Source organism: Panicum virgatum, chromosome 7N, assembly GCF_016808335.1.
Source record: "Panicum virgatum strain AP13 chromosome 7N, P.virgatum_v5, whole genome shotgun sequence".
In the NCBI taxonomy this organism is placed as follows: Eukaryota; Viridiplantae; Streptophyta; class Magnoliopsida; order Poales; family Poaceae; genus Panicum; species Panicum virgatum.
This window is the reverse complement of record NC_053151.1, coordinates 40513048-40537883: the sequence shown is the minus strand read 5'-3', so window position 1 is coordinate 40537883 and position 24836 is coordinate 40513048. Positions and strand designations below refer to the sequence as shown.

General features: G+C 49.0%; 1 protein-coding gene across 1 annotated transcript in view; it reads left to right on the top strand.

Moving 5' to 3' along the window:
- Positions 1-24793, top strand: part of LOC120682981 (BEACH domain-containing protein C2-like) — a 34616-nt gene extending 9823 nt beyond the window's left edge. Inside the window, 24 exon segments of the mRNA XM_039964988.1 lie at positions 4876-5205; positions 6080-6329; positions 6332-6701; positions 7242-7326; positions 8272-8466; positions 9500-10051; positions 10127-10270; positions 10465-10962; positions 18098-18246; positions 18451-18520; positions 18603-18686; positions 18763-18819; positions 18887-18955; positions 19036-19122; positions 19202-19318; positions 19723-19872; positions 19981-20065; positions 20142-20262; positions 20850-20946; positions 21031-21144; positions 22216-22582; positions 23127-23914; positions 23985-24107; positions 24286-24793. Of these exon segments, the coding sequence (XP_039820922.1) occupies positions 4876-5205; positions 6080-6329; positions 6332-6701; positions 7242-7326; positions 8272-8466; positions 9500-10051; positions 10127-10270; positions 10465-10962; positions 18098-18246; positions 18451-18520; positions 18603-18686; positions 18763-18819; positions 18887-18955; positions 19036-19122; positions 19202-19318; positions 19723-19872; positions 19981-20065; positions 20142-20262; positions 20850-20946; positions 21031-21144; positions 22216-22582; positions 23127-23914; positions 23985-24107; positions 24286-24354 (4971 nt within the window). The 3' untranslated portion in view covers positions 24355-24793.
- The last annotated feature ends 43 nt before the right edge of the window (positions 24794-24836 follow it).

Sequence of the window (24836 nt, the reverse complement as noted above, 5' to 3'; positions counted from 1 at the left end):
AGCGCCAGCCAGACTCCGGTAGGTAGTAGGATCAGCCACCGGATCGCCTAGATCAGCAGACAGCTTTGCCTGAGTGTCGACAGGAGTGGAGCAGGGCTTGCAATCAGTCATTCCAGCCCGCTCCAGAATATCGAGTGCATACTGCCGCTGGTGAAGGAGAAGATCAGACGGGCGAGGCTCAACAGTGACGCCCAAGAAGTGGTGGAGCTGATCCAGATCCTTCATGGCAAACTCCTGCTGCAGAGAGGAGGTGACACTCTGAAGTAACTGCTGACTGGAGGCTGTGAGCACAATGTCATTGACATAGAGTAGCAGATATGCAGTCTCATCCCCACGGCGGTAGATGAAGAGAGACGTGTCAGCCTTGATCGCGGTGAACCCCAATGTCAGCAAGAACGTGGCGAACCGAGAGTACTAAGCCCGAGGAGCCTGCTTCAGACCATAGAGAGACTTGTTGAGCCGGCAGACCATATCCAGATGACTCGAGTCCACAAATCCCGCTGGCTGAGAGCAGTAGACAGTCTCTGACAGAGTGCCGTGAAAAAACACATTCTTCATGTCCAGATGGTGCACAGGCCAGGAGCGCGAGAGGACCTTGCGCACAGTAGCAGGCTTCACCACTGGGCTGAAGGTCTCATCATAGTCCACACCAGGTCGCTGAGTGAACCCCCGGATAACCCAGCGAGCCTTGTACCGCTCCAGTGTGCCATCAGCCCAACGCTTATGCGTCCAGATCCACTTGCCAGTCACCACATTGCAACCAGACGGACGCGGCACGAGGTCCCACGTCTGGTTGGCAAGAAGAGCCGCGTACTCTTCCATCGCGCGATGCCAATGAGGATCCGCCAAGGCGTCGCGGACAGAGGAGGGTACCGGAGAGACCCGCGGTTCTCCCTCGGTGGCGGAGGGAGTCGCGGCCTGAGACGCCATCCGCCGAGTCACCATGGGATGGATATGCCGAGGATCCCGATGGACGACGGGCGGGTGGTACACCGCCGGCTCGGCTCGAGAGGGAGCCGGTGGAGGCGGCGGCGGCGACGGCTCCGGTGGAGGAGTCACAGGAGCCTCCGGAGCAGGAGGCGGCGCAGGTGTCGGCACCGAACAACGCCGGTACACCTGCATCGGCTCAGCATACCGCGTGGCGCCGAACGACGCCGGTACACCTGCACCGGCTGAGCGTACCGCGCAGTTGCATGGGAAGGCACCGGGGCCGCGAGTGGCGCAGCAGGAGACACCGGGCCCGCGCGTGGCGCAATAGGAGACACCGGGTCCACGCGCGGCACGATCAGAGGTCTGGGGGCCGCGCGTGGCGCGACCGCGGGCACCGGGGTCGCGCTCGGCGCAATAGGGATCACCGGGAACGGTGCCGGTGTACCGGGAAAACCTGCAGGGAAAGAACAGACAGGTAACGGTGGCTGAACCACCGGGTCAGTCGGAAATAGAGACTCCAGCTCGGGGTCAGGAGAAGGTGTGGAGGAGTAGGGGAAATCCGACTCGTTAAAGATGACGTGTCGGGAGATCAGGACGCGGCGAGAGGTGAGGTCAAGGCATCGGTACCCCTTGTGGTCAGGGGAGTAACCAAGGAACACACAACGAGTCGAGCGGGGCGCCAGCTTGTGAGGAGCAGTGGCGGAGGTGTTAGGGTAACACGCACACCCGAAGACCCGAAGGTGGTCGTAGCGAGCGTGGTGTGGAGTGGGAGCAGGAGAAGAAGTGGACGGAAGACGGTTGAGCAAGTAGGTGGCGGTGTGGAGGCTCTCAGCCCAGAAGCACGGGGGCAGAGGCCTGGATCAGAAGGGTGCGCACGACGTTCGTCTTGCGAATCATCCGCTCAGCCTTGCCGTTCTGAGGAGAGGTATACGGACAAGACATACGCAGCTGAACACCCCGTGAGAGGAAGAAAGAACGGGAGGTGGAGTTGTCGAACTCCCGCCCGTTGTCACACTGGACGGCCTTAACGGTGAGGCCGAACTGAGTGGACACCCAGGCAAAGAAGTGGAGGAGGGCGGGGAAGGTCTCAGACTTGGCTCGCAAAGGAAACGTCCAAGAGTAGTGCGAGAAATCATCGACCACCACTAGATAGTACTTACAGCCAGAAAGGCTAAGAACAGGAGAGGTCCACAGGTCACAGTGAACGAGATCAAATGCATGCGTCGCATGCGAAGAAAAAGAAGAAAAAGGGAGCCGAACATGACGACCGAGCTGGCACGCATGGCAGAGGGGCTCAGCAGGAGCCCCAGTACCAGGAACATCGGTACTACGACTGAGCTGAGCCAGAACGTCGCGGCCAGGGTGACCAAGACGGCGGTGCCAGGTGGTGGAAGATGGCGTCGCGGCAAAGGCGGCAGACCAAGACGGCCAGGGCGAATAAGAAGGCTAGAGTGGTGCAGCGGAAGAAGGAAGGCGAAGGGTGTAAAGAGGCCCCGTGCTGTCACACCGGAGTAGCGGACGCCGGGAGGCCGGATCCTTTACAGTGAGGCCAGAAGAATCAAACTCGATGGAACAAGAATTGTCAGCTGTAAACTGACGAATGGAAAGAAGGTTATGAACCATCTGAAGAGTAACAAGGACATTAGGAAGACGAAAGGAGCCAAGAGCAGAACCCACGGCGGTGACAGGAAGGCAAGACCCGTCACCAACCATGATGGAAGAAGGACAAGAGGGGTGTGGGGGTCGGACAGAAGAGAGGATACCGGCATGTGGGGTGGTGTGGAAGGAGGCACCCGAGTCGGCGATCCAATCGGTGCTGACCGGCGGCGTCCGCCCCATGGCGCTGAAGGATGGAGCGGGCGGGGTCCAGAACGGCGCGAACAGGGGAGCGGCGGCGGCGAGCATGGCCGCCGGCTGGGGCTGAGGACGAGCCCCCCCGACCCTGAAACGGCCACATCGGGATGCGCCCTGGCCATGGGGCACTGAAGGATTGCCAGGGCGTACCTCCAGGGCCAGGAGCCGGAGTCGGGGTCGGAGTGCCCCGACGGCTTCCACCAGTACCACCACCACGTCCGCCCCGACGACGACGCCCGCGGCCTCCCCCACTCCCGGTCTGGCCGGTGAGGAGCACTAAGGAGGGGGTCGGTCCGGGATCCAGATCCAGAGGGCGGAGCCTGGTGGGTCTTGGCGGCGAGGAGGGCCGCGGCGAGAGCAGCTTCGGCCGTAGCAGCGCCTGCGGCGATCGGCTGCCCGCTGAAGGCGGCGGCGGCGGCGAACGGTGCGTCCCCGGCGGGCATCCCGAACGCAGGCCACACGGCGGCGAGGGAGGCAGCGGCCCGCGCAGGGTCCCTAGGCGCGACGGCCTGCGCGGCGGCGAGGGAGGCGGCGGCCCGCGCGGCGGGCGCGACGGCCTGTGCGGCGGCGAGGGAGGAGGCGGCGCGCGCGGCGGCGCGCTCGTAGGCCGCGGGCGCGGGCGTGGGCGCAGGCCCACCCTGGAGCAGAGGAGGCGCCGGCGCGGGCATCGCCGAAGAGGAAGGCATCCGCGCCAGCTGCCAGGGTACCGGAGAGGGCGTCTCCAAAGAGGAAGGCTGCCGCGTCGTCCGCACCGGTGGATGGGGTAAGGAGGACTGCGGCAAGCCCTGGAGTAGAGGAGCGCTGCTGCTCTGCTCGGAGGCCGCGCATGGCCACGGCGCGGAGGGCGGCCACGCGCCCAGGCCGGCGTGGGCCAAAGCAGGGGCGGTGGCGGCGGCCCAGGGTGCGGCGGCAGCGGCCCAGGAGGCGGCCCATGCGGGCACGGGCGGGGGCGCGTGCAGAGCAGCGGCCTCGGCGCCAGCCTCGGGCCAGGGCGCTCCATGGGGCGTGGCAGGCGCTAGGGGCGCGGCGGTGGGCGGCCTGGGCAGAGCCGCGGCTGCGGGCGGCGCTCCAGGAGGCGCGGCGCCGGACGGTTCGGGCCCCTCGGGCGGCAGCAGGCGCGGATCGGGCCCGTCCCCGGCCTCGGCGGCCGCAGCCCCTGTTCCGGTGGCCTCGGCGCCCGCAGGGAGGGGCGCGAGGGCCGCCAGGACGGCGGCAGAGGAACTCACGGCGGCGGCGGCGGCCGCGGCCGCGGTGCCCAGGGCGGCGGCGGATCGGGCCGCGGCCCCTGCTTCGGCGGCGGCGGATCGGGGCGGCCGGCCCCAGGCAGCGGTGGCGCTCGGCACAGGGGAGGAGGGGGCAAGCTTGGGAGAGGAGGCGGCGGCACCCAGGATAGGGGAGACGGCGCCCAGAGCAGAAACAGAGGAGGGGATAGGAGGGAAGGAGGAGAGGGGAGGGAAGGAGAGAAGCCCTGGCGGCGGCGGCTAGAGGAGGAAGAGAAGGCTAGCTGATACTATGTAGGAGAGAATAATGGCTTGTATTCCTCCAAACCCTAGAAGGGTGGGATGTATAGATCCTATACATGGGCCTCTAGATGTGCCTCTATACATGGGCTCACATATACACCAACAGTTTCTACTTTCTGTAGTTAGTTTTCTCCTTATCATGCTCATGCATTGAACTGTTGATTTTCTTTATCTCTCTTCTAAAAAAGTGCTGTTGATAATAATTGGGGGCAATAGGAATACATTCAGAAGTTTTGTAGATTATGGTTATGGGCGATTCTTATGACCGAATTAGTAGAGTTGGTAGCTTTGACTATGTTCCCTACTCCCTTTGCACAAGAATATAACATGTTGACACCTAGAAGCAATAGCACTGCTATGTAACGACATTTATGTTGTCGGCGACACCTGACTACATTTTCTGTTTTTAGCTGATTGATACTGGACTGTCATTGTAATACTTGTACTACAATCCTGAATGGTTTACATTATATCATCTTAACACAGGTTGTTGCAATGCAATAGTTTTGCCCCAAGTTATGCGGAAATTTTTTTTGTAATGTTTTTCTTTTGCCTGTATGTAAAGCAGACTGAAGTAATTGCAGCGGCTGCAGCTGGTGTTGCAGCTGAGGGTTTGTCTCCTGAAGAAGCAAAAATTCAAGCTGAGAATGCTGCTCATCTCTCTGTAGCACTAGCGGAGAATGCAATAGTTAGTCTGATGCTTGTAGAAGATCATCTGAGGTCACAAGGTCAACATTTTTGCACATCCCTTACAGGTGATAGCATCGTATCTTCCGCCTCAATGGCTTCATTGGCTGCCAGTCGGTCCAATTCTTTGGGCACAGCTGGTAAAGAACCTGCTGCTGGGGCCTCAAGATGGTCATCTTTGTCCAGTGATGCTGGTGGCCTTCCGCTAGATGTATGTAATACGCCATGGCTATATGTAATTACATTTCATCATTTATTAGCATTGTTTTGATGAACTAATTACTTGGCTGTCCTAACCACTCTTCAAATTTGAGCAGTTATATGTGCACTGTATTCATTTTGCATTTGCTTGTTTGTGTTTGAGAGGAAAAACAGTTTACTATTTTCTTCTAACTATTGCTTAAAGTCATTAGCCTACCCCAACTTGCTTGGGACAAAAGGCTATGCTGCTGTGTTGTATTGCTAAAAGTCATTGCAAAATGTGTCACTGTCTGTCATGATTTCAGTCTTGTTCCATGTTCCTAGCTTACTATTACCAATTTATCATTATCATTATATGGGTAATAATGCCTGAATATTTCACTAGAGCGGTTATTTACCTTAGTTGCCAGGGTACTTGGTTCTATTAGTTCATTATATTAGGTGAGAACAAATTATTGGTATGATAAATGCTGGTCTCTAGGGGTTGGAGTTGGTGCTTGATTAACATGCTAATACCATTCCTGCTACTTCCTTAAAGAGAAATCCTGCAATAAAGTTCTAAACACATAAATGTGACAGTGTGAAATACCTCCAAATTGAAGGTGCTATTGGATGATCTAATTCCTGGATCCAATAAAAGCTTTTAATTGTACATATCTTAGTATCTAGTGAAAACTAAAAATAATTAACTGTTGACTGTTCCTAAATAGCTTATATTAATATTGTTGAAGTATAAGTGAATTGCCCACCTTTTTCCATCAGCTTAAGCTTTTGGGTTGAATTGGTTGGTGCATGCAACTCAATAAATAGACTATTGCCAACAGATTGTTGAATTTTATCTTAAGAATGCTCTGCATTTTTGTATGTTGCTATGATTGAAGCAGTTGCTTACTTCTATGGCTGACGCAAATGGACAAATACCTGCTGCCGTGATGGAACGTCTTACTGCAGCAACAGCAGCTGAGCCATATGAATCTGTCAAGCATGCATTTGTGTCTTATGGGAGCTGCATAGCGGATCTTGGAGAAAGTTGGAAGTACAGAAGCCGTTTGTGGTATGGTGTAGGCATTCCACCCAAATCTGATATATTTGGCGGTGGTGGAAGTGGTTGGGAAACTTGGAAATCTGTTCTAGAGAGGACTCAAATGGGATTTGGATTGAATTTCCACTTGTGAAGAAATCAGTTGCAGTGCTGCAGGCACTTCTGTTAGATGAATCTGGACTTGGTGGTGGACTTGGTATTGGAGGGGGATCTGGCCCTGGTATGGGGGTTATGACTGCCCTCTATCAGTTGCTAGATAGCGACCAACCATTTCTTTGCATGCTCAGAATGGTTCTTGTTTCGATGAGGGAGGATGACAATGGTGAAGTTGATGCTTTTACGAAAGACGTTAGCATAAAGGATGTAGCATCAGAAGGTATGAGTCCTCAGGCTGGAAGCATGATGCCATTTGATGGTAACAGTTACTCATCTCCGAGGAAACCTCGGTCTGCACTTCTTTGGAGGTAACTTCATCATTTAGCAAAGTCAGATTCACTGCTCTCTTCTTTTGGCTGAATTAATAAATTACATTTAACTGTAAACTGCTTATAGTTTCTCAAAAAAAGTGTTAATGCTGCTTGTTAGGAGTTGAACATTTGTTATAATTTAGTAAAGATCAGAACTCAGTGGTAGTAAGTACTTCATATATTATGTTGAAAGTATAAGTGAACTGCCCATGTTTCCCCATTAGCTAGGCTTTTAGGTGCAACTGTTCAATGTATGCAGATCTATATGGTATTAGGGCGAGAGGTCTTGAACTCTTGATCTTCGCCAGCACAATTTAATAAAAGAATCTTTTGCCCTCTCCTATTCCACTTCCTAAGCCCTGAGGGAGCCTCCACATGGGAGAGTGTCGAGTATAGTAAATTGCCAACCTTTTTCCTTAAGCTTTCGGGTGCAATTGGTTTATGCATGCAGCTCAGCATATTACGTGATAACATCTAGGTGTTCTTTCAGTCTATTATGGCTGGTCATTCTTCTTATTTCATGGGTTATGACTGCAGTGTCCTTGGCCCTATCTTGAATATGCCAATTGCAGAGTCTAAGAGACAGAGAGTTTTGGTTGCTTCCTCTATTCTCTATTCAGAGGTGAGTTTCTTTTGCATTTTCACCTAAGCGTGTAGTTTATCTCATAATGAATTAAAGGTGATGCCCCTGAGTGGACTGACATACTGAACATTGCTTCTGCCTTTTTCTAACATTTTTCTTCATGCAAGTGCTTTTCTTATTCTGGAATTTGTTGGCGATCAAATGTGCCTTAACAAGTTTTGAAATATTTTTTTCATCCCCACCCACCCTTCCAGCCCCTCACTTGTGTAAAATCGATCACTATGAAACCATATTTTGCGGGACCTACAGAAATAGTATTTTCCTAGTTTATTTAGATTGATATCCCATGTCCTAGTCTGCTTCATATCTTCCTAACAAAAGGTAGTCTTAGTCTTGTTCAGAAATCAGTTAATCAAGAATCGGTCTTAAAAAAAGGGATTTGCCTACCAAACTTGGCTATGATCAGATCATCTTCTCAATGGGAGAAGCCTGTAGATTAGAGGGCGATCAGCCCTTATCTCAATGTGTAATCTGGTATAATAGTAGTGTTTATCTTCGGTATGGCAATATTATCTGCTAACATGCACAAATGCATGCTCATGCCTCCACCTTCCTCTTCCCTCCCTCCTGTTTTGATGTTTGATTTTGTTTACTTTTCAATGTTCACAATACTTTTCAAGTCAAGATTTTCATGTTGGACAAAACTGGAAGTTATTCTTGACCTCTCCTAGTTTCCTTGTCTTTTTATGCTATATATGCAAATGATTTTGAACAATATCTTATCTTTGCTCATCCAAATACTAGCATCATTATTGAGTCAATGATGAGGTAGTAAATAAATGGACGTACCGTGCTTATCATTTATGCTTCTCATGCTTTGTTAATCATATTTTAGCAATTATATTTCTATTTCTACTAGTAGGGATATAAATAAGGTATTATTTGTTGGTCACTAGAGTTTGTGCTATCTTACATTTGATGCAGGTATGGCATGCTATTGGCAGGGACAGGAAACCTCTAAGGAAACAGTACATTGAGCTGATTTTACCACCATTTGTAGCCATCCTTAGAAGATGGCGGCCTCTTTTGGCTGGTATTCATGAGCTTACTTCTTCAGATGGTCAAAATCCACTGATTGCTGATGATCGTGCTTTGGCAGCAGATGCATTACCCATTGAGGTACTAGTTACTTCTCCCTGCCAATCATAACTGGAGACAGTGCTATTGCTTAATTCTGTACTGATGACATTCTGATACTACTGTACTTTCAGTGTGCAGTGTGCTTATTTTACCCATATTTTGTCTTTAAACTAGGAAAAGCTGCAAATCTGAAAAAATATTTATCTTTTGCTATAGAATTATGAAAGACGATAGTTGGGTTGGTTTTAATCACCTGTAACTAACTACAGGCTGGTAGCTTTAACTTAATGAGGCGCTCCGTGTGTTTCTTTGTTTGATGTTTGAGGGGTGAAAAATGTTCTGTATGGTATAGGTTTTCTAGGAAATACATGGCTACATCGGGCCTGTTTGGAATGCATGCGAGGATATCAAAGGGAGCAGTTAATTTTGTCATGGTAATCCGGGAAAAAGTTCCTGCATCACAAATTGAACCTTAATTAATAGTAATGCTACGTGTTACAAGATTAAAATCTCTTTGTCTATTGCTCGCTAGGTTTAAAGAGGGTTTTTTAAGGGACATCCACATTTGATGTGGTCGCAAATGACACAAAGCTTTGTTGGGGTATATGGTCATCTTGTGCAATCCCTAATAAGTGGGCACATGTATAAAATATCAAGGGGAAAAGAATGGAGGGAGAATGATTTACATGTTCACCTAATCTGGTAATTTGAGCATTGTTGTGAAACCCAGAAGCTAATAATTATTTGTATGCTTCAAGTCACAACTTCTGATGTTTGGTCTAATCTGCTAATAATCAATTAATCATGCATGCTTTACTTTGTGCTTCTTGTTAAACATAGTATTTATTGTTGTGGACATTGATACTTAAACTGATCTCTGTATCCAAATATTCCGGATGTACATTATGTTATTTACATGACAATCCTTGTGAAGAACTTTTAGAAAAAAAATTGGTTATTGGTCTTGTTTTGTTTAAAGATTAGTGACTTAATACAATATGTTACCATGTCTTCTTCTCTAGAGAATTCCCTATTGATTGGAAATCTTTTTGTTTCATTTCTTTGAGATCAGGCTGCACTTTTGATGGTATCACCTGGTTGGGCTGCTGCTTTTGCATCACCACCAGTTGCGATGGCATTGGCCATGATGGCTGCTGGTGCTTCAGGGACAGAAACAAGAACACCTCCTAGGAATACCTTGAATAGGCGTGACACATCATTGCCTGAGCGCAAAGCAGCAGCAAAACTACAGACTTTCTCAAGTTTCCAGAAGCCTATCGAAACAACAACTAACAAGCCTGGGTCCACCCCGAAGGACAAAGCAGCAGCAAAAGCTGCTGCGCTGGCCGCAGCTCGTGACCTTGAACGAACTGCTAAGATTGGTTCAAGAAGGGGCCTTAGTGCTGTAGCAATGGCAACATCAGGACAACGGAGGAGTTCAGGTGATATCGAGCGTGCAAAGAGGTGGAATACTTCAGAAGCTATGAGTGCTGCTTGGATGGAATGCCTGCAATCAGCTGATTCCAAGTCAGTTGCAGGAAGAGATTTTTCAGCCCTTTCATACAAATATGTCGCAGTTCTTGTTTCATGTTTAGCCTTAGCACGAAACCTACAACGGGTTGAGGTAAACTGACTTGGAACTCTTAGTGATTGTTATTTATACAGTTTTCTATATGTTCATAAACTTGGGAACATGCAGATGGAGAGGCAAACACTAGTTGATGTGTTAAATCGGCATCGTGCATCAACTGGACTTCGAGCATGGCGGCACCTTCTTCATTGCCTAACAGAGATGGGTAGACTATATGGACCTTTTGGACAACCACTGTGCACTCCTGTTCGTGTATGTACTACTGATAATAATTTATTTTTATTCTCTGTTTTCCTGCGCTGTTTCATCTTCATGGAAACAGTACAATGTTGACCGGTACAATCCGAACTAGGCGAGTTGCTCAGTAAAATGCTCTACATATGAGAACCCATGTGATGTTTCTACTGGTTATATTCAATAACCATTTTCCCTACTCTGTGTTGCAGATTTTCTGGAAATTAGATTTTACCGAAAGCTCTTCAAGGATGAGAAGATTTATGAAAAGAAACTACAAGGGATCTGATCATCTAGGCGCAGCTGCTGATTATGAGGACAGGAGGCTTCTTAGTGCTGCTCAATCAAATGAATGCAACTCCGAGGATGCTAATTCTTCACTAACAAACTCACTTCCATCATCTGCTTCTGTAATCATGGCTGATGCAATGTCAATGGATGAAAGAAATGTGGAAAATGAGCAGCTCGAAACCGACACTACTCACAGCAGTGTTGATGATAATCAGCTTCAGCATTCCTCAGCAGCAGATCAACAATCAGTAAAAGGATCAGTAGGTTCAAGAAGTTCTGACATTTGTGCTGATCGGAATTTGGTTAGATCTACAGTTATTGCTCCCAGTTATGTGCCAAGTGAAGCTGATGAGAGAATTATTGTTGAACTCTCATCCTTGATGGTGCGACCATTGAAAGTTGTCCGAGGAACCTTCCAAGTAAGTATTAATCAGTCGTGAAGCTTACTTGTGTCATGAGCAATTCTTGAAAGTTCACAGCTGAGTTTGATTTTTCATGTGTTGACTTATAGGCATGGTTGATGGAGAGAATAATGGATGTATTCCTCCAACCCTAGAAGGGTGGGTATATATAAATCCTATATATGGGCCTCTAGATGGGCCTCTATACACATGGGCTCAATATACACCAACACCCCCCGCAGTCTGAACTACCGACACAGCGGTGTTCAAGACTGGGCAACAAGAAAGCCAACACCCCCCGCAGTCTGAACAACCGGCGCAGCGGTGTTCAAGACTGGACAAGAAGAGAGTACAAGAGAGTACAAAGGGCTAATACTTCCCGCAGCCACAACTAGCCACCGGCTACGTTGAGGCTGGAGTGAAACTCCGAGAAGGTCGAGGAGGGCAGCCCCTTGGTGAAGATGTCAGCAAACTGGGAGGTAGTCGGAACATGGAGTACCCGAACATCGCTGATGGCGACTCTGTCGCGCACGAAGTGCAGGTTAATCTCCACATGCTTCGTCCGCTGATGCTGAACGGGGTTGTTGGAGAGATACACGGCGCTGACGTCGTCGCAGTAGACGAGCGTGCTCTTGGCGAGCGGGCTGTGGAGCTCCGCCAAGAGCTGTCGTAGCCAGGACGCCTCCGTCACACCGTTAACGACAGCCCGGTACTCCGCCTCAGCACTGGAGCGGGAGACAACTGGCTGCCGCTTGGATGACCAAGAGACCAGGTTGCCGCCCAGGAAGACGGCGTAGCCGGAGGTGGAGCGACGAGTGTCCGGGCAGCCAGCCCAGTCAGCGTCGGTGTAGACCACCAGCTCCGCAGAGGACGAGCGGTGAAGCACCAGGCCGAGGTCCACTGTGCCATGGATGTAGCGGAGGAGACGCTTCAGCGCAGCAAGGTGTGACTCCCGGGGATCATGCATATGGAGACAGACCTGCTGGACAAGCGTAGGTGAGGTCCGGCCTGGTGAAGGTGAGGTACTGCAACGCGCCAGCCAGACTCCGGTAGGCCGTAGGATCAGCCACCGGATCACCCAGATCAGCAAACAGCTTCGCCTGAGTGTCGACTGGAGTGGAGCAGGGCTTGCAATCAGTCATCCCAGCCTGCTCCAGGATATCAAGTGCGTACTGCCGCTGGTGAAGGAGAAGGCCAGACGGGCGAGGCTCAACAGTGACGCCCAAGAAGTGGTGGAGCTGACCAAGATCCTTCATAGCGAACTCCTATTGCAGAGAGGAAATGACACTCTGAAGCAACTGCTGACTGGAGGCTGTGAGCATAATGTCATCGACATAGAGCAGCAGATATGCAGTCTCATCCCCACGGCGGTAGACGAAGAGAGACGTGTCAGACTTGGCCTCGGTGAACCCCAATGTCAGCAAGAACGTGGCGAACCGAGAGTACCAAGCCCGAGGAGCCTGCATCAGTCCATAGAGAGACTTGTTGAGCCGGCAGACCATATCCGGACGACTCGAGTCCACAAATCCCGCTGGCTGAGAGTAGTAGACAATCTCTGACAGAGTGCCGTGAAGAAACACATTCTTCACTTCCAGCTGGTGCACAGGCCAAGAGCGCGAGAGCGCAAGCGAGAGCACCGTGCGCACTGTAGCAGGCTTCACGACTGGGCTGAAGGTCTCATCATAGTCCACACTAGGCCGCTGAGTGAACCCCCGGAGAACCCAGCGAGCCTTGTAGCGCTCCAGTGTGCCATCAGCCCGACGCTTATGCGTCCAGATCCACTTGTCAGTCACCACATTGCAACCAGACGGACGCGGCACGAGGTCCCACGTCTGGTTGGCAAGAAGAGCCGCGTACTCCTCTTCCATCACGCGACGCCAGTGAGGATCTGCCAAGGCGTCGCGGACAGCGGAGAGAGTCGCGGCCTGAGACGCCATCCGCCGAATCACCATGGGATGGATATGCCGAGGATCCCGATGGATGACTGGCGGGTGATACACCTCCGGCTCTGCTCGAGAGGGAGCCGGAGGAGGCGGCGGCGGCGACGGCTCCGGCGTCGGCGTCGCAGGAGCCTCCGGAGCAGGAGGCGGCGCCGGTGTCGACGCCGAACGACGCCGGTACACCTGCACCGGCTCAGCGTACCGCTGCGGTGCCGGGGTCGGCGCCGAGTGACACTGGTACACCAGCACTGGCTGAGCGTACCGCGCAGGTGCAGGGGAAGGCACCGGGGCCGCGCGTAGCGCAGCGGGAGACACCGGGTCCGCGCGCGGCACGACCGGAGGTCCGGGGGCCGCTCGTGGCGCGACCGCGGGCACCGGGGCCGCGCTCGGCGCAGCAGGGATCACCGGAAGCGGTGCCGGTGTGCCGGAAAAACCTGCAGGAAAAGGACAGACAGGTAACTGTGGCTGAACCACCGGGTCAGTCGAAAACAGAGACTCCAGCTCGGGGTCAGGAGAAGGTGTGGAGGAGGTGGAGTAGGGGAAATCCGACTCATCAAAGACGACGTGTCGGGAGATCAGAACGCGGCGAGAGGTGAGGTCAAAGCATCGGTACCCCTTGTGGTCAGGGGAGTACCCGAGGAACACACGAGTCGAGTGGGGCGCCAGCTTGTGATAAGCGGTGGCGGAGGTATTAGGGTAACACGCACACCCGAAGACCTGAAGGTGGTCGTAGTGAGGATGGGTACCGAAGGGAGCGTGGTGTGGAGTGGGAGCAGGAGAAGCAGTGGACGGAAGGCGGTTGAGCAGGTAGGTGGCGGTGTGGAGGCTCTCAGCCTAGAAGCGCGGGGGTAGAGAAGCCTGGATCAGAAGAGTGCGCATGACGTCATTCGTCGTGCGAATCATCCGCTCGGCCTTGCCATTCTGAGGAGAGGTATACGTACAAGACATACGAAGCTGAACACCCCGAGAGAGGAAGAAAAAGCGGGAGGTGGAGTTATCGAACTCCCGCCCGTTGTCACACTGAACGGCCTTAACGGTGAGGCCGAACTGAGTGGACACCCAGGCAAAGAAGTGAAGGAGGGTGGGGAAGGTCTCAGACTTGGCGCGTAAAGGGAAAGTCCAAGAGTAATGAGAAAAATCATCAACAATGACCAGATAATATTTATAGCCAGACATGCTGAGTACAGGAGATGTCCACAGGTCACAGTGAATCAGATCAAAAGCATGCGCAGCATGCGAAGAAGAAGAAGAAAGGAAGTCTAACATGACGACCTAACTGGCACGCATGACAGAGGTGCTCAGCAGGAGCCCTCGTACATGGAACATCGGTACTACGGCTGAGCTGAGCCAAAACGTCGCGACCGGGGTGACCAAGCCGGCGGTGCCAGGTGGTGGAAGAAGGCGTCACGGCAAAAGCAGTAGACGAAGAAGCCGAAGGCGAGGCAGCGGAAGCAGGAAGCCAAAGAGTGTAAAGGGGCCCCGGCCTATCACATCGGAGGAGCGGACGCTGGGAAGCCGAATCCTTCACAGTAAGACCGGAAGAGTCAAATTCGATAGAACAGGAGTTGGCAGCAGTAAACTGGCGAATAGAAAGAAGGTTGTGAACCATTTGAGGAGCAATAAGAACATTAGGAAGACGAGGAGTAGAACCCACGGCGGTGACAGAAAGACAAGACCCATCACCAACCTTGATAGAAGAAGGAAAAGAGGGGTGTGGGGGTCGGACAGAAGAGAGGATACCGGCATCAGGAGTGGTGTGGAACGAGGAACCCGAGTCGGCGATCCACTCGGTGCTGGCCGGCGGCGTCAGTCCCATGGTGCTGAAGGACTGCGCCAGAGCAGCCTGGTCTCACCCCCCAGGCCAAGTCGGCTGCTGGCTGGGCTGAGCGGGTGGGGTCCAGGATGGCGCGAAGAGTGGAGCAACGCTAGTGAACATGGTCGCCGGCTGGAGCTGAGGACGAGGCCCCACTCCCGGACCCTGAAACTGGCACATCGAGATGCGCCCTGACCATGGGTTGCTGAAGGATGGCCAGGGCGTACCTCTAGGGGTAGGAGCGGGAGTCGGAGCCGGAGTCGGCGCACCCCGACGGCCCCCACCGGTATCGGTACCCCCAGAAGCAGGGCCACCAGTGCCATCAGGGCCACCACCACCACGTCCCCCCCACCGGCGACGTCCACGGCCACCCCCACCTCCGGCCTGCCCGGCGGGAGCAGCACCAAGGAGGGAGGTGGCAGGAGCAGCTGAGGAGGCCGGTGGAGCAGCAACGAGGGCGGCGGGGGTGGGCGAGGACGATCCGGGCGCGAGACCCCTGGTGATCTCCTCGAGGGCGAGGTCGTCCCGGACCTGCAGGAAGGTGGGGAAGGGCCTCTGGCGGGCGATCCAGCTCTTCAGGTGGTCGTAGGTGCTGCTCAAGCCCCGTAGGAGCTCTGTTCTCAAGGCGGTAAGGCGGACGCCTAGCAAGGTGGGGCGGCTGGACGCCTAGGCGAGCAAGGCGCAAATCGGTGGACGGCGCATGGACGCCTAGGCGTCGCCTAGGCGACGCCTTGAGAACAGAGCGCAGGACATTGAGCACCAAGACCGGATCGGACACCGGATCCCCGAGGTCGTTAAGAGCATCGGCCATGCCCTTCATCCGCCGGCAGTACTCACCGACGGGTAGGTCCCCCTGCACGAAGGTGCGGAAGGTGGCGTCGAGCTAGAGGGCGCGGTACTCGGCGTTGCCGAGGAACTGCCCCTCGAGCGCCACCCAGGCCTGCCGCGCGGTGCCGCCGTGGGTCCTGACGAGGTCCTGAAGATCTAGGGAGATGGTCCCGAAGATCCAGGACATGGAGACGCTGTCGAGGCGCAGCCACGCCACGTCCTGCGCCTCGATCGGCGTGTCGAGGACATGGTCGTCGAGGGCGTAGCGGCGGAGGGCGAGCAGGACCTGTTCCCTCCAGCGTCCATAGGAGGACATCGGGTCGAGGGTGACGGTGACCAGGGCCCTGATGTTCTGGACGCCGGCGGCCTGGAGGTGGAGCTGGGCGACCATGAGGTCGGTCAGGTCGTACCGGGCTCCAGATCCAGCGGGTGGGGCCTGGCGGGAGGAAGAGGCGCCGGGCTCGGGGTCGAGGGGCCGCCGGAGGTGACGCGGAGGAAGTGCTCCGCCTCGGCAACCCGGAGAGCGGAGGCGTCGGCTGCGGCTCGTTCACGCTCCCAGGCGAGGGCAGCCGCGCGGATCCGCTCCTGGGCCGCCGAAGCCTCCGACTTGGCGGCGAGGAGGGCCACGGCGAGAGCGGCGTCGGCCTGCTGCCCCCGGAGGGCGGCGGCGGCGAGTGGCGCATCCTCGGGCGCCATCCAGAGGCCAGACCATGCGGCACCGGGCGCTGCATCGACGACGGGCTGCTTGCCCGCAACGACAGCGGCGCGGTGGGCCGCAGCGGCGGCGGCTGGATCGGCGCCCGCGGCCTGCAGCAGCTGCGCTGCGGTCTGCAGGGCGGCCGGATCGGCGCCCGCGGCTTGCAGCAGCTGCGCTGCGGCCCGCAGGGCGGCCGGATCGACGGCGGCGCGCTGCTGGGGCCCCGCAGTCCCGGCGCCCGCGCCAGCGGTTGCTGCGGCAGCGGCGGCGTCGAGCTGCAGGGGGCCCAGGGCGGCAGGTGGCTGCTGCCGCGGCCCCTGCGGCGGTGCAGGGGGCGGCAGCGGCCCCTGTGGCGGCGGCCCCTGCGGCGCCTGGAGCAGAGGAGCCGCGGCGCCCGCGGCGGCGTCCGCGACCAGCACCCCCTCGAGGAGGACCAGCGCGGCGGCGGGAAAGCCGGGCGGCGGCGGCCGGGCTCCGGCGGCCCAGGCGCCCAGATCTGCGTGAGCGGGAGCAGAGGAGGGAGATGAAGAGGAGAGGGGAGGGAAGGAGGAGAGGTGCAGCGGCGGCTGGTGGTGCTGGCTGCTAGATGTGGGAGGGGAGAAAGGAACCCTAACCCTATGCTAATGATACCATGATGGAGAGAATAATGGATGTATTCCTCCAACCCTAGAAGGGTGGGTATATATAAATCCTATACATGGGCCTCTATACACATGAGCTCAATATACACCAACAGTTGTCATTGGCGTGTTCTCAAAGATTTCATATTTTTAAATATCTGATTTCCATTATTAAGGCTATCAGTTTATGACAATTAGCAAATTGCATACTTCAGCTTCAGTACAGCATATTGCATACATTGTCAGGAAAAATTACTGATGTCTGACATAGGCCACACCTAAGGTGAATTGGTACAGAAAATCATGCCCAAAGATGCAATTTCTTCTTCTTTTTTTGCCATTCCAATGTTATGTAGTATGTTACAGTGAACCATTGTAGTTCTAGTGCAATAGTATGCAATTCTGTAAAAATGTCTTGGTGAATTATTACAAATGTCTCAACAACTTTAGCAAGATGTCATTTTAGGCCACTGCATTAAGTTAATTTTATTACGGCGTTATCTTTATCCTGGTTACTGAAGTATTCTGCAAAGTAGTTAAAATGTTCTGGTGGTTACTTGCTGATACATGTACTAAAATTAACATCTTATTTGAGCTGAAAATGCAAAAGGACCCATGTACATTGTCTGGCATACTGGTGACATTGCATGAGTCTTTTTTCGTAACATTTTATTTATGTACTTTTTTAACTGCAATAATTTTAGGTGTCACAATATTCTAGTTGAAATACTTAAAGAACCTCTACATTTCAGGTTTTCAGTAACTATAGGGTACAGTGAACCACTGTAATTCTATTTAAATAGAAGAACCTGGATTAGGAACCGAACAATATTCTTTGGTTTCTGGACTCTTTAGAATGAAAATCTACAGGGTCCCTTTCTAATATGATGTGGCATTGAATTCATGGTCAATGTTGACATTTTTTTCTTCTCTTGTACGAATAAATAATGTTAATAATACTTATCACTTTTCTAGCAATGGCTTAAAATGCTTCGTACTTCTTTGATTCAGTGTATTCTGTGAAACTATCTTTGCTACTTATCATGATATATGTTATATTCTGTTCTTCAGGTCGTGCAAAATTCGTAATATTTCTATTATCTTGTGATTTGTTTGCCTAGCTGCCATTTCGTATCAAGCCTTGTTGGAACTGTTTGGTTTAATATTTTACTAATGATTGATCGTTCTTTTTCATCTTCAACTTTATCTGCTAATGGATGTCATCCCCCCCCCCCTTTTATAATTTTGTTTCCAGGTAACTTCAAAGAGGATTAACTTTATAATTGATGAGCGTTCAAGTGACAGTAGCGTTGATGCTGCTGCATCTACTAGTGGGCAATGCGATCAACAAGATAAAGATCGAAGCTGGTTGATCTCATCACTTCATCAGATATATAGTAGACGGTAAAACGTTACTTTCTCATCTGTGGTACTGTTATAAATTGTTTTCTGATCCACCATCTAATGCTTATATCAGTTCTGTTGGGGAAAAATTGTTTTGCTATTGAGATGAATGAACTACACTCTGTGTTTGTAATATATTACCTTACCATATGGTTTATTCCATGTGTTGTTCGCTCATTTTATGGGTCGAAATGACTTGTGCAGATACTTGCTACGGCGAAGTGCTTTGGAATTATTCATGGTAGATAGGTCAAATTTCTTTTTTGACTTTGGGGTACATCCTTAATGAAACACTACTTCATAATTTTAATTACTTACATGCCACATCTGAATAACTATATGTCTACTCAATGTAGGACATTGATGCACGTAAAAATGCTTATCGGGCGATTGTTCACGCCAAACCTCCTAACTTGAATGACATCTTTCTAGCTACCCAGGTTTGTGTTCGGAGTAACTAATATCTAGCATTACAATATGCAACAATAGGCAATCATGTGACCCTTTTTATTTCAGAGAGCTGAGCAGATTCTTAAAAGAACCCAGTTGATGGAGCGCTGGGCTAATTGGGAGGTATACAGACATTGTCCTATGCAGTTTGTTGGTAGGTTTGATATCTAACTATGTCCAATTTGTTCAGATTAGCAATTTTGAGTACTTGATGGAACTAAATACACTGGCTGGGCGCAGTTACAATGATATTACTCAGGTCAGTATCGTGCACAATTTGTATTTCTGGTTGAATCAGGTGAGTTGTCATTCTAATATTCTTTTTATCTGCTTGTGCAGTACCCTGTTTTTCCCTGGATAGTAGCAGATTACAAATCCAGTGTGTTGAATCTGGATGATCCTTCGACGTATAGAGATCTTTCAAAGGTTGTCATGTACCCATTTGGCGATTTGTTGCTCCTGTCTTTTGCTAATCACTAACCATAGCAGGTATTATTTGATGCAGCCAATTGGAGCATTAAACCCTGAACGTCTAAAGAAGTTCCAAGAACGGTACTCTACATTTGAGGATCCAATCATCCCAAAGTTTCATTACGGTTCACATTACTCCAGCGCTGGCACGGTATATTTCTTAATAAAGATGAATCCAGTGTTTACTTAGAATACTGACTATGCAAAGTATGCATTATGCTGTGCAGAAGTACTTTGAGCTGTATTTTAATTCTTTATAGAGTTCCCAACATTCTTGTGCTTGATCAATTTGTAAATTGTAATAAGCATAAGGGTCTACAAGTTATATGTGTGTAGTATCAATATATAGCTGTGAGTTCGCCCTTTGTCTAACTTTGATGTGTTGCAATTCTCCTTGTTGATATTGTTCTAATACTTAGAAAACAAAAGGTGTCTCCATTTCTCGCTCAACTACCGTGGCTTGCAATTTTGATATTTGATTATTGTCCAGTGCATACTTGATTGTTGTAATGTTTGATTTGTATATTGACTAGTGACTACTATTATTCCTTGCAGGTCTTGTATTACCTTTTCAGAGTGGAGCCTTTTACAACACTGTCGATACAACTACAAGGCGGCAAATTTGACCATGCTGATCGCATGTTTTCAGATCTTTCTGGTACATGGGATAGTGTTCTCGAAGACATGAGCGATGTAAAAGAGCTAGTAAGTCTACCAACAAGTGTCTGCGGTACTTTCCATGGATGCTTACTGGTTAGTGCATAAATTAAGTGTAGATTGTAGCAATCTAATTATCTGATGGTATTCATCTAGGTACCTGAGATGTTTTACCTTCCTGAGGTATTTACCAACATAAACTGTATCGACTTTGGGACAACTCAACTTGGAGGAAAGCTAGGTAATTGCATTTAAACTTATGTCAACTATACAGTTGAATACACAAATACGTTATGCAATTCTGGGTACCATTGCAGATTCTGTACAATTGCCTCCCTGGGCTGAGAACCATGTGGATTTTGTCCATAAACACCGGAAGGCTCTTGAGAGTGAGCATGTCTCTGCTCATTTGCATGAATGGATTGATCTTATATTTGGGTACGCTCTATGTTATTCTAGCTGTACCATGCTCTCTGTCTCTGTTCATTTGCATTAGTGGGCTGATTTAATATTTGGGTTCGCTCCATGTTATTCTAGTTCTACCACTTTTTTGCGTGCTTGCAGTTTCACAGACATACCCTAACTATGATGTAGGTGTATGCCATGGATGTTTTGCCCTATATTTGATGAACTCTAATGAGTTGCATGTACAATAATATCTTGAGTTGGATAGATTACGTACAACAATGAGATATTCTATATTGGAACTTTTGTCTTTGTCAGCATCTTTTCGCCCATCAATAGACTTGGCTGCTTTCGTATTTCTTGGCTCCTAAGTTAGATAAAATGATCCGGATGGATTATTCTTGGCTTTAGCAATTCATCAATGAATTTCTTGCTTGTAGCATCCATCAATAAGATGTCATGCGTCCTTTTTTATGGGTATTCTAAGTGGCCAGTTCTTATGTTCTCTTCACCATGTCTCACATACATCACCTTTTCATTGTTGACGCTGGCCAGTTCTTATGTTCTTCACCCTGTCTCACATACATTACCTTTTCATTGTTGACGACTCCCTTTTGCAGTTATAAACAGAGGGGAAAAGAAGCCATAATGGCCAACAATGTATTCTTCTACATCACATATGAGGGAACTGTTGTCATTGACAAAATTACAGACCCAGTAAGTAGCAGGTTGCATGAGCTAGTGTACATGTTTTTGAGTAGCTTTTGTCTAGCTTTTCATGTTTTATCGGAAATTCTTTAGGTGGAACGGAGAGCTACACAAGATCAAATAGCTTATTTTGGACAGATGCCATCTCAACTTCTGACTGTCCCTCACATGAAGAGGAAACCATTGGCAGAGGTCTTGCAACTACAGGTAATTTTACAATACTCCCTCTGTTTTAAAATATATGATGTTTAGGACAAGCTAGTTACATTTAAATTTAAGTATTGTTGTTGTTTAGCCCGTCATTAGTTGTGTTAGGGTTCTAGACTGACAACTGGTGTGAACTGGTATGTCAATGGCAATTAAGCAACTAATATATATATATATATATATATATATATATATATATATATATATATATATATATATATATATATATATATATATATATATATATATGAAAATAAACTCCAGGATTCAGCCTATGGCACCCAAGTTTACTTAAGGTATGGAATGAAGATTTATATGGCTGGGAACCACTAGCATACCATCGTAGTGACTCCATTGGAAGAGCATTAAGGCACAATTTCACCAGTGAAGCTGGTTTCCTCATGTGAATTGTTTATGGCAATGGGATTAGTCTTGTATTCCTTAGTTGATAGTTGGATTAGTATGCACAGAGAACTAACCATATCACTCGAGGTAATCTATTAAATCAGGGATGGAAGCCCAAAATGCTTTGGATGTATAGGGGTAGTAAACCAGGGTTAAAATTGGTCCAGAAACTGATCTTGATTACATTCTAGTTTTCTAAATGAAAAAAAAAATCTTTATCAACCTAGGTGGAACTAGGTGTCATTGTAAATAAGGAATAGGCACCTAAATTTTGAGTTGGTGAGGACTCGAACATAGGTGTAAGAGATGTACGATGGTTGATTTATTGAACATATATGAATCTAACGTAATTTCTAAAGATACAAAAAAGGGCGTACCCAGTGTCGTAGGCTTCCCGCACTGTGCGGGGTCTGGGGAAGGGTTGTCCATTATCTAAAGATACAATTATTTTAAAATTTATTGTCCATTATCTCTATTTCCTTTGTCATTCTTCATGATAGAGAAACATTTCTGGTAGCTCCTATGCTGCATAAGTAACCACTAAATATATAATATAGTACTTAAGTGTTCTTGTACTGTCATACACTCTACTTCATATTCATAGTATAATAGGTTATGTGGCTCATTAATATTTGGCAGGGCTTGACCCTTTAATCTACTGTGCAGACAATATTCCGGAATCCAAATGAACTTAAACCCTATATGCTTCCACATTCAGATCGTTGCAATGTTCCTGCCAGTGCTATGCTTGTATCAAACGACTCTATTGTAGTTGTAGATGTAAATGTTCCAGCAGCTCGTGTGGCTCTTCACCATTGGCAGCCTAATACTCCAGATGGTCAAGGGACACCTTTCCTTTTCCATCATGGTAGAAATGCTGCAAATTCAACCAGTGGCGCACTCATGCGCATTTTCAAAGGATCTGCTGGTTCTGCAGAAGATTATGAGTTCCCAAGGGCTATAGCATTTCCTGCTTCTGCAATCCGCAGTTCAGCAGTTGTTGCTGTCACATGTGACAAAGAGACAATTACTGGTGATTATTTCTTTCTTCTTACTATCTCTGTAGATTTCTTTTTGTATATTTACTTCGTAACATACGTGATGATCTACTTTGCTCTTCATTCTTTTTTTTTCTCATCTCACTTTTTGTGATGACCCTACTTTGCCCGACTGCCTCAGCACACTGTTGTACTTCTGGAATTCATGAAAGCATTGCAGTGTTCTGCCATAATATTCCAAATTTAAACTAAGTCCACAGAAGAAACATTGTAGGATGTACAATGACTCACAGTGCTAATTTAGTTTTATGCATCTTATTAGATTGTATGTTGAAACTGTGACTTGTCAGGGGATTGAGCAACTCTCCTACATAAATTAAAGTATTGGGTTATCTGTTAAGACTTTTAGGCTGGCAGTCCACACTCAACAACATCATCATGCTTTGGCTATATAACTTATTCTGAACTTGCATATCATCTTGATGGAGTGTGATATGGTAGTTACAAGCTAGTTCAATTATTTTGTAACCATTCCTTAAATCTGCTTATAATTCTAAGTACTGTTTTGCTCAATGATAGGTGGACATGTTGATGGTTCATTGAAGTTGATATCTCCAGATGGAGCAAAGGCGATTGAAACTGCTTCTGGACATCTTGCTCCTGTGACATGCCTTGCACTGTCACCTGATAGCAACTACCTTGTGACAGGGTCTAGAGATACCACAGTTATACTCTGGAGGATTCATCGGACAGGCTCCTCACATAAGAAGAATGCTACAGAACCTCCACCGACTACACCATCGACACCGCGCAGTCCTCTATCCAGCAGTGCTAGCAGCCTCTCAGAAACAAAGAGACGTCGAATCGAAGGTCCTATGCATGTAATGAGAGGGCATCTTGGGGAAGTAACCTGCTGTTCTGTTAGCCCTGACTTGGGACTTGTTGCTTCCTCATCAAACACATCAGGCGTTCTTCTACATTCCTTGCGCACGGGCCGGCTAATGAGGAGGCTTGATGTTGCTCAGGCACATGCAATATGCTTATCTTCTCAAGGAATCATTTTGGTCTGGAATGGATCACAGAAAACATTATCTACCTTCAATGTCAACGGACTCCCTATCACTACCTCAGTTCTATTACCTTTCTCTGGACAAATTAGTTGCATGGAGATTTCTACTGACGGCCATTTTGCTTTAATTGGAACATCTTTGTTCAACAACTACAAGTGTGGTGAGAGTACTGAAACTGGGCATCATGAACTTGGACCCAGTGGCAAGGATGATATATCAAAAATTTCAGAACAATCTCAAACTGAGCAATCTGTTCATGTGCCTTCAATCTGCTTTATTGATTTGCATAAACTTAAGGTTGGCATTAAGAACTTGGATTCGCCTTCATTGTTATCCTTTGTGCTATATTCACCAGATGTGTTTTCAGGTTTTTCATACACTGAAGCTGGCAAAGGGCCAGGACATCACAGCAATTGCTATGAACAAAGAGAACACAAATCTTCTAGTTTCTACTGCTGATAAGCAGCTAATAGTCTTCACTGATCCTGCTGTAAGTATTGTCAGTTCCTAATTAACTATAAATTATGCTTGATCAAATCCATCTAATTATTTCCCATATTAGCTGAATATATGAATAAAAAAATTACTGGATTTAAATACAATTAGTGATATTGCCAAGTTTCAAATCACTTTAAACTTGCTTCATAATAGATTTGATTGTATTGCAGTTGAGCTTGAAGGTAGTGGATCAGATGCTACGTCTTGGTTGGGAAGGTGACGGGCTACTTCAGCAATGACCTATGGCAAAAAATTGATGTCCAGCAGATCATTGCCTACTTCAAGATTTTTCGTTTATTAGTTATCATAGACAGTAGTAAAGTAATGAAAGAGAAGGCGTGGGACACGCCATTTGTACAAAATCGAGGAGGGTTAGAATGGTTGTGCAAAGGCTAGGTCATATACTCCGTATCCAACAGGTAATTTAGATGAGGAAACCAACGGACGTAGTACTTAGAGGTGATGTAGGGTGTAAAAATCTCAAATGATTTATAGAATGGGTGAATAGTAATTCTACACAGTTTTGCTACGCATTCTTTCGTTGGTCTGTCACTGTGTCGTACAGTGCTTATCTGCAGTGTCCCTGTAACACTTTATATACGTGAATGTTCGAATCTGTTATGACTTGGCAGCAGCCACCAAATGTTGAAATGGTTGATCGAAAAATTTCATTGCCAACATGGTGTATCTAATGAACCCGCAACGGCACACTCTATCATAT